The sequence below is a fragment of the Cheilinus undulatus genome, linkage group 12, assembly GCF_018320785.1.
Source record: "Cheilinus undulatus linkage group 12, ASM1832078v1, whole genome shotgun sequence".
Lineage (NCBI taxonomy): Eukaryota > Metazoa > Chordata > Actinopteri > Labriformes > Labridae > Cheilinus > Cheilinus undulatus.
The window spans coordinates 27,383,638-27,400,345 of record NC_054876.1 but is presented as its reverse complement, the minus strand read 5'-3'; the positions used below and the strand labels follow the sequence as shown (position 1 = coordinate 27,400,345).

Below are 16,708 nucleotides of genomic sequence, written 5' to 3'. Positions count from 1 at the left end.
CCCGGATGGGTTTACTGCGTCTTGTCAGCATTTTCAACACGAAGATTTATTTCTACGGAAACTGCGTACCTGGGCAGAAACGTTTCACCTGTTGTGTGGATGGTTCGTACCTTAAACATTTGTAAAAATTAATTACGACTCACGTCAGTATCTTCAAAAATATATGTTTTACTGGGTTGTCAGGTAAACAGCGTGTAACGGTAGCTGCGCTACTGCTAGCTAAGTAAATGAATGTGTGGCAGCCCGAGGGTGACACATGAACATCTACCTGTACAAAAACAATCCGAAATTCATGAGGAGGAAGTAAATTTGAGGCTATCTAGTAGCCAGAAGCAAAAATCTATGTAATCATGATGTACTCCATAAGAACTACATTTTCCTTACTGAGTTTTTGGTTCAGTCAAATTTCTGAGGATGCTGTTGAATTAAATTGTTTATGAACAATGCTCTAGAAATAAATATATGTATAATTTCAAATGTATGATTTGAGAGGAGCAAACCTGCCCAAGCTAAGTGTAAGTGTTATATTCTGCTGTTGTAACTTCATGTCATGTACATGACATGCTGTTTTTAAATTAAAGACTAACCAATGACATTGCAGTGCTTCTAATGCAAAACAGTTTAAGTAGGCTACACTAGGTTAGCATTGTACTGGACATCACTTTAATTTATTTTCGTTTTTGCAGGGTGCGATAATGGGGATTAACAGCTAAATATAAGTTACAATACCATTTATCTGCAACTCTCACATGGCTTTTGATGGGCAAAACTACAGCAGACTGGAAAGGTAAGCCACGTCTGTCACCCTTCCTTTTCTGTCTTATTCTGAAATATCATCTGAACCTCACAGTAAGATCTAAAACTACTGAAAGTCCCCAAATGCATTGTTAAATGGTGAGTTAATGTCTCATGAAATTATACCTATCAGTCAGTTGGCAGTGATGGTGATTGTTAAATGCAGACTAGTTCTTTACAGAGAGCTGACTCAGCAACCTCTATCTAAACAGGAGGACTGTGTAAGGCTGTTTCGTGGTTGAGGGGTACAAATTGAGAACATGTCCTTGACTACAATAAGAACAGAATGTTTTTTACGGATACAGTAGCAGTAACTACAATATGAATAGATTTCTTGTAAGGGTACTGAACATTAGCAGTTATTGACTGCTCCTTTCTTGAATGAGTAAAATCCTTTGTCTGTCTTCAAGGGTGTTTGCTGCTCTTATATGTGGTGTATCCAGGCAGACTGTGGAGACAAATGAACTCCCACTCAGATCAGCCATTACTGTATAAAATGCTGCCTCAGCCGAGCCCACTGTGGAGGAGGGAGAGGACTGTGACTTCTAGATGACCTAGGTAAGTGGTAGACACAGATCTGTAAACTTTGGTGTCTGGGTGAGAGACAGAGAGAATTAGAAATGCATATGGAGCATGACTCATGATGAGGATGCATTTATGCAGGAATGCCCTGAGAAAGACTGAAAGACTGGGAGAGGAAAGAGGATACTTTTGCCAACATGTTTCAGATTTGTCTTGATTCATTTAACGGCATACAGATGTATATGTTTCCCCTCCTGCTGTGAGTTAATTTGTTAGGTGTTTGTTCATGTGGCATAGGCAACTGTTCTCTTTGCATGCGTAACCCTCAATGTTCTAGATAGGGATATAAGGAAACCTCACAATATAATTCATATCTTTATCTTAATATCCTGACAGTAATGGACATTTACACAAATTTAGCAGCAGTATATATTATGGGGGAGTACTTGTAAAACATGTAGTTATTTAGTTTTCATTTTACAAAAGAGCCATAAGAATCAACAGTATAGGTTGATAAAGAGATCCATCAGACCTCTTTATTTGTTCAGTTACGGCTGTTGTAAATTTTAAGAATTAGTACATAACAGTATTCTGGAAATTATGTTAACAGTTCATAAGAAAACATTGCCAGCCAACATCCAGAAATATTTGGAAAAAAAAGATAAAGCCACTATAATAACTTTAATAACTAGCATAACATAAATGACACAGATCTTTACAATACAGAGATTTAAGGTGTTGTATTTCTGTGAAAGGAATCAGTTTATGAAACAACTCTTTCATAAAGCTTTGACTGGTGAAGAACCTGGGCAACAGTTGTATGCAGAGTCTCTCCCATCTCAGCTGCTGAAGCTTGGAACTCTTTCAGAATAGTTATAGGTGTCTTGGTGGACTCTTTCACTAGTCTCCTTCTTGCATGGTCACTCAGTTTGTGAGGACCGCCTGATCTAAGCAGATTTACACATGAGCCATTTTCCTTCCATTTCTTGATGGTGGATTTAACTGAACTCCGGGAATTGTTCAGTGCTTTGGAAATGTTTTTTGTATCTGTTTCCTGACTTATACTTTTCAATAAACTTTTTTGTAGGTTGCATTAAGTGTTCTTTTGTCTTCATGTTGTAATGGTAGCCATGAATACTGATTAACCAGTGACTGGACCTTCCAGACACAGGTGTCTTCACACTACAATCACTTGAAACTTTGTATTTATTCGACATGGCTTTAAATAAATCTAAAATAAAATCTTGTTTCATTCTGAGGTCAAAGAGGTATTTTCTCAAAAAAGCCAAATTATATTGACCGTGATTAAGTTAATAAAAGGGTTAAACATCCAAGGGGGTGAATACTTTTTACGGGCATTTTTTAAATGCTTGTTCAAAAATGAAAACATTGTTCAATTAAATATGAGATGGATGTTTTAATTTTCAAATCTTATTTTATAGGGTGCTGCTTAGACTTGTACATTTATTTTCGCTTCCGAGTTGCCATCTTGCTGTAGATTTACAAGGCATTCTTGGAAATTTCCTACATCATTCGGTTTTGAAATGTGCCTCTGGAAATTCGTTTGAAGAGCCATGTACCATTAGCACTTTACCCTACTTATCCATTCCAATAGGAATCAGGATACCTATCCATGATGGGATTTTGCAAATCATAGAGATCTGTAGCTAACCATGCTTCTACACTAGAGGGCAGCATTGTTTTCAATATTGTGAGGAGTACTCCAATGCAAGCTGAGCTAAGACTGAGGACCTAATTTTGGAGATACCTTTTGAGACTTTCATCAATTTTTCATTAAAGCTTTTTAGGTAATGAAAAGAGTATCTCTCATCAAAAAAATACAATAATATAGAAAGACATGAAGTGAAATAAAAGTCACACAACAGTCAGATTGGTTCAGATAAAGAATGTCATTATTTAAGGCACACCTTAATAGTTTGCAACTCCATCACATTTGAATACAATAAACACACAGTGACAACTCAAGGACAACAAAACCTTAACTGGAATGAAATTCACAGGTGTGGAACAGTTCTGTTCCCTGGTTAAATCATTTTTAATAGAGATTTTGTGGAAAAATGGCACTACCTGGATCATCTACTATTTGTCAGTGATTACTTGTTGGTTACTTTTTTAGAGTCTGAATCTGCTCCAATGGATTACTGTCATAAGCTAAATTAAAAACATTTAAGGTAATCACTGACGAATATAATTTACTCCAAGGATAAGTCCATGTGTGTAACTCTCCCACTATATCTTACAACGTTTACAGGAAACCACCTTTGGATGGGAAAAATTACATCAATGACAACATCAACAGCAACAACACAAAGGTAAGTCAAAACATTGTATCAACTTTCAATAGAAAAGTGCTAACAATTATTAACTTAATAAAGTGAAATACGTTTTAAATATAATTACACGTCATATTTAAAGTGTTGAGGCATGTTGCAGAAAGTCAAAGTTAGGATCAGTAGAATGACTATGCAATAGTAGAAATCACGTTTACTCACTGGTTGTGAAAAAAGTTTTTCTTTAACTACCTACAGGTGACGTTTAAGAGTTGTGGTTCATGTGTGTGTTGTAAGGCTGAAAACTGAGAGGCAAGTGTGGTCTCTTAGACACGGTGTTTACCAAGTCTACAGTAAGAATTATTGCCTTGTTTGGTATCTGTTCATTACTTTCAGTACTTTACATATCTGTTTTTAGATTTTTTTCCAGTGTTATTCAGCTTGGGTTAAATTTCTGTTGTTGCTGAAGGCTTTTTAACAACAAAACTTATTAACAGCAAGTGCAAACTGACAGGCTTATGTTGTGGTACATACAGTATGTAATTGGTTGAATCCAACATAAAAGAAAGGATGTAAACTTTGACTTTGACTTGAACAAATTTCAATACAGCCAGAAATTGATAAATGAATCCTGTCTAGGACTAAACCCCTAAAGGAATATGTATTCACTCACAGCTTTAGATTTGTTTTTGTCTGTCTGTGCATAAATGCTACAGTTGATGAAGAAGCATGTGCAAAGCAAGGTTCAGTGTAGAACACATATTGTTTACCATCTACAAGTTCTACATTTTCATAGTTATAAACCTTGATTTCAAGGCCCAGGTTGTCATTTGAAGATAAAAGCAAAGATTAATCAAAAAGTATGTATGTAAAGAAAGTTGGAGACATACTTTTTACCTCAACTTCTTATAAAGATCAAGGGTCAAGATGAACCATCAAACTTACAGCTCCTATGATGAAGTTCTACTTTGTGTCAATTTGGCGCCCCCTTTGGACTTAGTGGTAACTCTTAACTTTGCTGATGCTGTTCAGTACATGTATAGCAATGTTTCTCAACAATTAAATCACAATCAGCCTTCTTTCTTTTTTGCTTTTTTTTTTTTTTTTTTTAAGATATTTTTGGGGCATTCCATGCCATGATTCATAAAAGAGGACAGTGGATAGAGTTTGAAAAAGGGGTTGAGAGAGTGGGGAAGAGACATAGGGGCAAGGAGCAACAGGCCGGGTTTGAACCTGTGCCGCTTGCTAAATGAGCTGCACCCAACCACTAAGCCTACTTTCTTTTAACCATAATTAATAGTTATTTAAAGTTTCCTTCAGCTTTGTCTGTTAAAGGTGGTGACTTGGCTCTGTGGGGGGGTGTCACATTTTTTCTTAACTTTAACAAAACAAAGAAATATATTTGCAGTTTTAGAACTATTTTATAAATCCTTTGGTAAAAAAACTGAATTAAGACAGTAACAGCAAATATGTGACATTTTTGGCTTTTTTACACAAACTCCATGCCACTCATGCAAAGTTCTCGGCCCTAGCTTGGCAACCCAGTCAAAAAGATCTGGATCCAGCCCTGCTTGTTAAACTAACGTGCTTGAAGGCATGCCCTGCTACTTTTGTTCGCCGCAAGACTGCAAAATCTGTTGATGGGAGAGAGGGGCCAACAGGAAGGACACTCAATTTTACATACACTGTAAAACCGGACAAGTAGAAAAAACTCAGAAACTTTAACATAATCAGTTACAACTAATTTTTGTATTGTTATGGATAAAATTATTGTTCCAGGGATTAACAGCATTCTAGATTGACTAGGAAGTGGACAATCTGCCCTTGGTCTCCACGTCTACTGTTTCAAAAGTGAGTAGAAAGTTTTGTTGCATTGTTTTATTATTGTATTTAGTCTACCAATAATAGAATCTTTCTCAAACTATCAACATATGTGATTAATTGTAATTAATTAATTAATTATAAAGCCTACAATTAATCAGATTAATTTTTTCAGTCAACTGACAGCACTAATAAAAATATGAAAAGTCAGCAGTTGAATAAAAGCGTCTCGGTGTTTCACAGAAATGTCTGAAAAAGCCAACAAAATACTAGACTAGGAAAGGAATCAGTCGAACTGTCTTTAGGTAAGGATAAGTCAAAATCCAAACCTTGATGCTACATTAGGTACCAAAGATATGTTCCCTGTTAAATAAAATAAGCAAAGTAAATACGTTAAATAAAGCAAGCATTCAGTGCCTTTATGGTGGCGGGGGTCTCATTTGGGTTGGTTTGCCATCAAATGAATGGTAGAGGAAACAGTGGAATAATATTGGTTATAGAGAGGTATCACTATCAATTTCATTCACAAAGCCTGCTAAAACTTCTCAGAGGAGATTTAACAATAAAAAAAACTTTTTAACTGCATTTTGAATTTCTGAATAGAAGCAACTTAAAGCATACACAAACCAAGAAAAACCTTTGCTTCTATCTGCAGCTGATGCAGCTGGGCCATTGTACCAACTATTGCAACACTACCTTCTGTTAGCTTCACTAGCATAAAAGCTAAGCATAATGACTGCTACAACCAAATATCTGCTGCAGTTTTAAAGTGAGCCAGTCATGCTCAAGCCGACAGTTCATCTCTTCATTTTATAACTTAGAGGAGTCTGTGGTTGCTGTCTTAAAAACAAAGGCCTCTTTGAACTCTTTTCCTCTTCATTATAGTGTTTTGTACTCTTGTGTCATGCTCAAATCTGAGGTCATGTAAGCTCCAAAGCCATCAACTCCAATGCATTTTAAACTTGTTCCTGCAGTGCTGGATAACCATTGTTGTGTTTAAATAATGGTCCAGTGGTCCAGAATAAGTCTAGCTTGCTGGGATTTAAATCTGAGTGTCCCACCAAAAGCTGCAAAAGCAGCAGTACTCCCAGCTTTCAGTAAGAGCTGACCACATCTGACTTTATTTCCTATAAGAGCTGAGCAGGTGTAGCATTGTCTTTATCAGCGAGGAAGTGTCCTCCTCCTTGCATCCGCTTGTCGCCCTGCGGTGAGGTTGAGCAGACTTTAGAGCACCAGTGTGATGTACAGGAGAGATGTATGGGTTCATGATGACAGGGAATGGCTGGGGCATGGCTGTTGCTCTAGGAGTCCAAATCTCTCCTGCAGCTCTGGACCTCATGATATTGTTTATCTTTTTTTTCTTTTTAGTGTGTGAACAGTGAAGCACAATCACATTCTGCATTTGTGTTTTTACTGATGGTTTAGTGAAACACGCAGGAACACTGAAGACTGAGTTGGAGTGCCAGTGCTGATAAAACATTAAGTGCATGAGTGGTATATGTTGGCGCTACAAGCTGTGGGATAGGTGCAGGTGATGCAGGAATAAGAGAGGGCTCTTGATTTCAGGAGGGCTATCCTGATAAGAAGGCAGCGGGTTCAACATTGTTGTTCTGTCCGTCCTCTATCGCCTTCTTGTTCTCGCTCATGGACAGGTCAGAGGACTCCGAGTCAACCACTGCTTTCTTTGATCTGTGGAGTAAAATAATATTGTACTAGTATTAGAAAGATGCCTTAAAAAGTTCAATGATAGGTATGCCAGATTCAAAATCAGCCACAGTCACAATCATGGGTATTTCAGTTTATACAAGAACATTCTGCTGAAGTCCTCTCCAGTTGAGTGATGCTTTAAAGTTTGTTGCTAATTGAAAAAGTTGATAGCCATGATAATAACCCAAAGTAGCAGTGAATGTGAAGGAAATGTTGTATGTTTATCTAAACCATAGCTTTAACAACAAAGTTACCATTATTAATATTACACATTTCTCTGAGTAGGTTGCCTGTAACAAATATCCAGATTTTGTTTTTTAGGACAGTCTTGCATGCTTTTACCAGCCAGCATGGAAAATAGTAATTTTATTTTTATAACAAAAAGACTTCCATGGTGCTTCAAAACACTCCATTAACTGTGAATAGAGAAACAGAGTATACTTTCAAGTAGACCTAGGTGATATGGCCTGAAGGTCATAAAGGTATTTTTCTTTCCTCTGACGGTAACGGTATTATATAGTGGTGTTACAAAATTTAAAAAAGATAATGCTTTTAAATCCAAATTCAATTGTTATAAACCCCCCTCTCCCTTTAAAACAAGCCTTTGATGGCATACTCAATTTATGTCTATGCATAGGAGCACAGATTTTTTTTTTTTAAGTCTCTCTAGGTTTATTTCTGTCTAACTGCACTCTAAGTTCCACAGTTCATCTCTATCCTGCTGATGTGTGTTAAGCTTCTAAAAACTCAAGCAAACATCCTGATGAAGGCGTCCACAATAAAAGAGTGTCAGAAAATAATAACTGTGGATTTTTATTGTGAAGAGCTTGACAGAAGTAGTGTGTTTAGCATTGATTTAGCTTAGCTTTGGCTGCCGTACCAGTGTTATCGCCCTACTGGTTTCTATGCTAACTGGTTTCCGTGATTCAGCTGTTGGTATGTTTACCTAACGGCCTCTGCTGCAGTGGCAGATTCGATGCACATTCACAAACATATCAACGATGATTTACAAGTCGCATCTCCTATCTACTGCAGCTAAAATGTTTGAATGGGTGAGTAGTAAAGTCAAGTCAAGTCAAGTCAAGTCGTACTTTATTGATCCCGGGAGGGAAATTCATAGTTTACACTCTGTTTTTTTTTTTTTACGTTACACACACACAGAGTGATGCCCTTGCTGCTCTTGTTAAGCGCTGTCATGAGCTTAGTGCATCACAGCTGTCAACTAAAGATTAAAAAAATGGAAAATAAAGCGTAACACCCCAAAAGATCAAAGCCCTCTGCATAGCCCTGTGAGTCACGACGATCACAACAAAGGTGATCACCTGACAGGTATCAATCGACTATGTCAGCAGGAAGGAAACATCTGGGTTTGGCTGATCTAAAACAACTGGTTCCCCGAATTTTTTTCTCCACACTATGGCCAGATTAAAAACACTAAACTGTAGCTTCCACAACACTACACATTATTAACTTTTTATACGCTTCGACAGAGACCCCAGGAACACGGTTAGAACACTGAAAATAACTGTTTTCACTCAGCTACAAGAACACTGTTCAAGGGATAGTGTCCACTCACAACACCTGTGAGCCAACACCTTCACACACTGGCTAATTATATCCGCTACAATTTAACCACAAATATCAGTGGTGAGGAAACATCTTGGGTTGAGCTGCTCTAAAACAACTCGGAGATAAACCCGACCACAATGTGTGTCGAATCTGCGACTGCAGCGTTAGGTAAACATACCAACAGCTGGATCACGGAAACCAATTAGCGTGGAAACCAGTAGGGTGATAACACTGGTGAGTATTTGCAGCTAGTTTACAGCTGCTTTTGTGACCTCATTTAACGTTGCAGCCTGGATCTTTGACTCACCGTGGACTTAAAAAAGAAAGTCATCAGTTAACAACACACCTTTGAACAGTTGTTTGAGCAGTTGTAAGATGAATAGCTACAGCGCTGGGCACTAGACGAACCGAAACCAGCCAAAGCAGCTCTTAGCTTGTGTTAAAGCCCCAGGCAGGCTGACAGAGGCGGCACACTGACTTTGTTGCGGTGCAGAAATTAAACTTTGAGAGGAAAGAACATGTTTAGCCTGTTAACCATGCTTAGTTACAATGGCAAGGGTGCGTGACGTTTGCTAGCGCTAACTGTGCTAGCTATCTGTCACAAATCACTCGCTTCGCTGGCTGTGGGAGTGGATATGCTTCGCGCGTGCATCACAGCACAACGTAGGCATTTAAACTGGTGATGTCGGTGTTGCAAAAATCCATTCCATGGCAGAAATTTTACCAGTGATGGTATTAATACCGGTTTACGTCCCACCACTACTTTGAAGACTATTATATGTTAATTGGACTGATCAACATCTAATAGTTTCTTAACACTGAGTTGTGATATTTTAGGTGTAGCCCTACATAAATTATGTTAATTCAAGACAGCATTTTGTATTCTTCATTTTGGGTGGCAGGGGGCCATGTCCGGGTGGTACCATAATCTTTGTTTGATTCATATCTGTAGGTAGCGGACTTGTTGGCACTGGTGCCACATTGATACTGGACTTGGGTACTCATCCCTAGCCTCATGTGCTAAATGCAATTTGGTGTTGAATGTAATCATCCTTCACACTTACTTTTTTGTTGCTTTCCTCTACTCTGTCCTTGCCTTCTTTTATATCACTGCCAACTTCTTTAGCCAGTTTACTACTGTTCATGTCGTTCTTATTCATGTCACAGCCGCCACAAGAAAAAAGCCATGAAATACTGATTGGATACTTGAAATTGGAAGCAAAATCTGTTTAGAGCTCTGGATTATTAAAACATTAAAATCTGCATATTTGGTACCAGCGATTCAAATTTCTATCACTGGTAAGGACAACAGTACTTTACAGTATTGCTATTTCATATAGCACTTGTTCTGGTTGTAGAGAATGTGGAGGGAAGGTTATGAGGAACCTTACTTTTCTCTGTTGAAGACAATGAAATCTCTCTGGACATTGTCCAAACGCTGCTGCAGCTGACCATTCTGAAAAAGAGCAGACACAGAACAGCAAGTTTATGATGAAGGTAAATTTTTAAAAAAGAACATGAAAATCTGTCCTGATGAGTCATGATTGTTCAGAATAGACTACAGTAAATGAAAATAAATCCGTTTTTCTATGACTCATTCAAGGAACATTTACTAAAAAAAAAAAAATCAGCAGTACACTGTTATACTTTGATAATTTCTTTCTCCATGTAATAAGATGCCTGAAGAGAAATCTTTAGAGGACACTGATGTCTCCACCTGCTCCATGTACTCATACATATTTTGCCTACTTAATCACGAGAGAACATCCAGCTTTGTCATGCCAAGCTGTTCCTGTAACCGCTGTAGTGACAGAACAAGTAGACAGGTGCTTTCTCACTCTCCCAAGGAGGCCGTGAAAAGACAGATCATGGAGTTACATCATGATTATGACAGCGCTCTGTGTGAGTGACAAAGGGACAAACTAGCACAGTCGAGAACATGCATGTGTGATTTTTTTTTTGCTTCTGCATCCAACAATCAAAAAAAAAAAAAAAAAAAAAAAACCCAATGTTACTTTTATATCTAAATGGATTACAGATTCCAAAACCATCCAATCTACAGTTTGTGCTGACTTTAAGGGCTCAGTTTCCAACTTCAAGGGCAGCAGCATATTAAATTGCATACACAAACATAAGCTCATGCTGCTAGCACACACACCTTCCAGTCAGACCAGCCTATAAAACTCCAAGCACATGCAGACTCTTGGATGCCTCCTCAGGATAAAAATGGCTGACTCCCTGCCCAGAGCTGTCAGTCATATAGCCCAGCAGAGAGGCTGTGTACAGGTGCTGTCACAGCGGGGAAGCAGCCACTGGCACACAAAAAGCCATCTACTAAATTAGAGCAGAAAATAGAGGGAAAGAGAGACAAGAAGGAGCTGTGTATGTACATATTTTATGTGAATGTGAAAGGAAGGAACACAAGGTGACAGTGTGCATTGTGTTGTAGTCATCCATGCATGCATAAGAAAGCAAAATAAGAAGCTGGTCTACGATTAATATTTATGTTATTTGTAAGTGAAAAAGTTTTTGGTGCCAGGTTTAAAGATAATGAAAAAAGTGAAAATGGAAAATCACCATGGAATCAGGAGGAAGTGCAGCATCACAAGACATGGAAAAATAAAGTGTCCTTGTGTGAGTGTTGATGGAGATTAGCAAAAAAGGACAACACAACAAAAAGCCAGACAAAGACAAAGCAGGAATATTGCATGTAATTTGTCAAACATCAGTGATGGATTTTCTCCATAAGAGATATGACAGATGAGAAACAAGGTATGATGTAGACTCTCTCTTATGCTGTCATGATGACAAATTGGAAGACAATACAACACCTCACACAACCTTTAGATAACCTTTACCCATAAACTAGTTAATTTAAAAGTTAACTTCTCTCCTTACTCTTTACAATCTTGATTCAAGGAACTGGAAAATTGCCTTTTAATTTACAGTAAGGAGGTTATTAATGAGACTAAAGCATATCTATTAAGAGGACCTACTCTTTTGTCCCTTTTATGTCTTAAGCTATCCTGTGGTAGATTTCTTACTGAATACAGTATGTGGCCCAAGTTACACTCGATTTACAAATTTTCCTGTATCCAGTATCTGGACAGTAATTCAAGGTTTACTAAACAACTTTCAGAACAGATTTTCAGACCAAAACAAAGGCTCTCTTGGGACACATCTCCTTCACCCCTCAGCTCCCCTTCTCCCCTCCTGTCTCCACACTTTTCCCACTCTCCCTGTCTCGTTTCACCAGGAAGTGTCTGTATGACGGAGAGCAGACAAGTGATAAACATCTGAAAACAAGATTCTATAACCAATTTACAGTAATGATTTACAGTACATCTCAAAGTTTATGTGGATATTATCCTTTTTTCTTTCTAAGCCAAAGAAGTTTTTTCTTTTATTTGAAAAGTCTGTTGGTTCTCCCTAAGTTCTGCTTCTTCACAGACACTCCACTAGACAATGTCCCTGAGTGGGAGAGGCTGTCTTTCCTCCCCTGCTTAGTGGCAGGGTTTCTTCATTCTGATTTGTTTTCTTCATTTGATTTATTTAATTCATACACCAAGGAAACAACAGGAATTCAACAAAACAGCCAGTGAATGATAGGCGCATGAAAAAGACATCCAGGTAAGCTTCCAAAAGCTTTTAGAAGGGTGTCCTGACATGAAACAATACCAAATACACACAATACATAAATAACAATAAATAACACAACAAACAACACAATAGCCCCTTTACAGTTCATTAGTCCAACACTCATTCAAAGTGTATCAGATCCTTTCTTCAATAGCAGTAGCATGAAGCATTTCTAAGCTCCAGAGAGAGATGGTGAACCATGATCAAGAACATCATTGTCAGTCCACACCCCTCTACATTAGGCAGTCTGAATAAGCATAAGCAACAGACAACAGCCATCAGTAGACCAGTGTCAGTACATTTAAAATGCAGTTATAGTTCAGAAACACAATAAAACAAAACTGCGTCCAAATACTAATCAGGAATAGCAGCATCAGTTAATCATACGATGATAACAGCAGCTTCTTCTTTTTCTTTTCTTTTTTTTTTTTTTTTTTTTTAAAGATTTATCGAGAGCAGGGGAGACACATGCGGCAAAGGGCCCCAGGCCGGACCCGAACCTGGGCTTCCCGCGCACACAGGGCGCGCCCCAAACCATTAGGCCACCTACGCCCCAGTAGCTTCTTTAAATTCCTCTTGAAAAATAGAGAAAGAGTATCACATTTTAATGCTGTCATCAGGCTCATTCCATATCTGTGGTCCCCTGCACACAACACTCAGACTGGTACATTTAAGCCTATGTTTTTCCCTATAATATAGCGTTTCTTTCTAGTGTTGTATGAATGCAGAGGACGGCAGATTGGAACAACATCACATAGCTTACAGTTCATACCATGAACAAACTGATACATAGTACATGCATTATGACAAGTATTGGTCTCAGTGAGCCTAAGTAGACTGTATCTGTGAAAGAGCGGGCAGTGGGAGATTTACTTCCAGTCCATGACAGGGCACGTGTAATCTTCTTTTGCAGAGTTTGTACTTTTATTAAATGGCTCAGAAAAGTGTTACACCATATAATATTTCAGTAGTTTAAATGAGGCTCAGCTAAAGATCTGTATAATATTAGGAGGGCTGGGAGTGGGAGAAAATGTCTAAGTTTGAATAACAATCCAACAATACTTTGAATACTTTGATTTTAACTCATCAATATGAAACTTGAAGTTTAAGAGTTCATCAATATGAACTCCCAAAAATGTTGTAAATTTACTCTATTAATATCTTGTCCATTTATTTTGAGACAGATGTGCTCAGCATTACTTTGCTTCCTATAAGACTGGAATATAACAAAATTTGTCTTACTAGTATTGAGAGAAAGTTTGTTACATTTAAACAAAGTATCTGCTTTTACAAGTTTACAAGATAGGCTCTGACGTGACAGAAACAGGTTGGTATCATCAGCAAATAACACTTTATGTAAAACACTGGAAGAGTTTACAAAGTCGTTTATAAACAAAATAAAGGGGAGTGGTCCCAGGATAGAACCCTGGGGTACTCCATATTTAAGAGGTTTATTTTTAGATTTATGACTGTTTATATAAACATATTGTTCTCTTCCGTACATGTAACTTCTGAACCAGCTGAGGGCAATGCCTCTTATGCCATAATGCTGTAGTTTACTTAGTAGGATCTCAAAATCAGTAGTGTCAAATGCCTTAGATAAGTCCAGGAAAACATCGATCCATCCATTTTCTATACCCCTTATTCCGTTCCGGGTCAGGGGTGGGCTGGAGCCTATCCCAGCTGTCATTGGGCGAGAGGCGGGGTACACCCTGGATTGGTCGCCAGTCAATCGCAGGGCTGATATATAGAGACAGACAACACATAGAGACAGACAACCAGACACGCTCACATACACACCTACGGCCAATTTAGAGTGATCAATTAACCTAATGAGCATGTTTTTGGTAGTGGGAGAGAACCCACGCATGCACGGGGAGAACATGCAAACTCCGCACAGAAGTCCAGGAAAACACCAATACCATAATGGCCTTTTTCAATAGCTTCATTTATTTTTTGATAAGATCAGGTACTGCCATACATGTCGTCCTTTTTCCTGAAGCCATATTGTGATGGGGCAAGAATATTAAATTCATTCAGATAGTCAGAAAGTCTCCTGTACACAACTCTCTCGAATACTTTAGAGACAGCAGGTAGCATGGATATCAGTCAATAATTATTCATTTAGTTTTTATTGCCAGACTTACAGACTGGTACAATTCTTGCTATCTTGGTCATATTTTGCACAATTCCAGAAAGTAGTGAGAGATTAACAATATAAACAAGCGACTTGACAACTTCATTAACAATGGACTTCAAAATTACACTACAGATTTCATCTGCACCAGTTGTGTATGAACTTTTCATATGTTTAATAATTTGGATAACTTCATTTTTATCAGTAGGCTTAAGAAACAAGACTTCGGGTAACTGCCATGAAGATATTGTTGAAAAGATGTTGCCATTGGTTGGCTAATTTGTCTGAAAGATTTTCACCAATGGAGATAAAATGGTCATTAAAGGTATCTGCAAGCTCAGCAATGTCTGCACTCTGGCAAGTGTTTCCAAAAGTTTTTTTGGAGTCACCCTGTGCAGATGTTAGGAGATCTGTGAAGTAACCTTTATTGCTTTTTCGTATAATATGTGTGAGCTTATGCATATATATTTTATGTTTTTTATCGTTTGGGTTTTTGATGTAGTGTTTACATAATTTATTCTTATGACTGATAGATTTCAGTATTCCCCTGGTTAGCCAAATATGTTGGTCAGCATCTTTGTGTCTAATGGTCTTCTCAGGAATGGTCAGGTGAATTGATCTCTTGATCTCATTAATCAAAGTATTATGAGCCATATCAGCATCAGTGCAGCCAAAGACTGAGTCCCATGTTTTTGTTTTTAAGCATTCGTGCAGTTTCTACAGGGTTCTCTCATTAAGAACTTTAATATTTGTTTTATGATGTGGGACTATAGACTTATTCTCTTGATTATTAAACAGAACAACAGGAAGATGATCGGAAATATCAAGTGACACCACACCTGATTCAGGGCAGATATTCTTAATGTTTGTTATGATATTATCAATAATTGATTTACTATGCTATGTAACTCTAGTAAAAGTGTTTACAGTGGGGGAATAAATAGAAGTGTAATGTATTGATGCAATCTTTTTTTGTTGTATCATTCTTAGAAATATTAATGTTGAAATCACTGAGTATGACGCATTCTTTATTACATTTACTTATAGAAAAAAGAAGTTCATCAAGTTTGAGTACAAAGGTGGCGAGATCACAGTCTGGGGGTAAACTCACAGGGTTAGGGTTAGGGTAGGGTTAGGGTTAGAGCCGACCAAAGGAGTAACAGATAGAGAAGGAGGTGTTTACACAAAATAAGACTCTCTGGAACATGCCACACACTAAAAGATTTTTAAAATCTTACCTGAATTTTTCAGTGTGAGTGATGACACTTAAATGATTTCATTGTTTTGTTTGCTTGAATAGTGTGTGGTGTGTGACCTGGTCTCCCCACTTAAATTTCTCAATCTTGCGTGGTCAACCATGACTTTAAGATAAGCATGCTAATGTGGCTAGCCGTTAGCTACATCCATTGCGGTAGCAATTCAGTCCAGCTCCCGCTATTGTCAGTTTGTTTGTTCTGTGTTGTACACTACATGTTGTGAAACACTAGTTTTGCTGCCACAAATCATAAACTATATTACTATCATTGCCATGGCTGTATTTTGTTGTGCTTACTCCTTTGGTTGGCTTGCTTTTTTCGCTTGTGAGTTTGACTTCACTCTGTTTTCAAGGTGTCATTACTCCACAATATATATGGGGCTATTGATGCCATATTATACAGCATCTTAAATATCAAACCTCTTTTTTATTCCTACATTACTAAAAAATTCTGTCTCTACTGTCAAGATCACAAATCTATAATCTTAAAAGCTCCATATAAATGAGGACACTTATAAATCCCAAAGGCTGCCCTACAACACTGTAGATATTTAGTTTGAACACTTAAAATGCATATCTTCAGTAAAAGCTATGGTTAAATGACATGGATTGACTGAAGATGAACTGCACTGTCATACATTTTGTTTATACTAGAGAGGAGCAAGTCTTTTACCTGTAACATGATTCATGGTAAAATACCCTTCAAATCACCTTCTGATTTCTTTTTCTAAGAACAGCTAAGATCTTTGTGTAGTCTTGCTCTGTTCCGATCTCTCAGCTGGTGTAGAGCAAAGTTATTAAGTTCATTCACGTAACATTGAGTCTTTAGCGAGTAAAATCAAAGCATGAGTCGGGAGTTACTGTATGTCACTGTTATTGGAACCACATTCTGCCAAGGTTTTGTCACCCGACTTGGCACTGAAATTATAAAAGACTATTTGTCAAAGGCTCAATGGGACTTTAAGGAAAGCC

General features: G+C 37.8%; 1 protein-coding gene and 1 long non-coding RNA gene across 2 annotated transcripts in view; one reads left to right on the top strand and one right to left on the bottom strand.

The window, feature by feature from the left end:
• Positions 1 to 32: 32 nt before the first annotated feature.
• Positions 33 to 16,708, top strand: part of LOC121518970 — a 48,683-nt gene continuing 32,007 nt past the window's right edge. The window contains exons 1-4 of the long non-coding RNA XR_005992679.1: positions 33 to 102; positions 687 to 787; positions 1,206 to 1,353; positions 3,590 to 3,650. This is a non-coding gene — a long non-coding RNA (uncharacterized LOC121518970). The remainder of the gene's footprint in view (positions 103 to 686; positions 788 to 1,205; positions 1,354 to 3,589; positions 3,651 to 16,708) is intronic.
• Positions 6,472 to 16,708, bottom strand: part of stk32a (serine/threonine kinase 32A) — a 107,918-nt gene continuing 97,681 nt past the window's right edge. Inside the window, exons 11-12 of the mRNA XM_041801688.1 lie at positions 10,097 to 10,161; positions 6,472 to 7,118 (exon numbers count right to left, since the gene is read on the bottom strand). Coding sequence (XP_041657622.1) covers positions 7,001 to 7,118; positions 10,097 to 10,161 — 183 coding nt within the window. The 3' untranslated portion in view covers positions 6,472 to 7,000. The remainder of the gene's footprint in view (positions 7,119 to 10,096; positions 10,162 to 16,708) is intronic.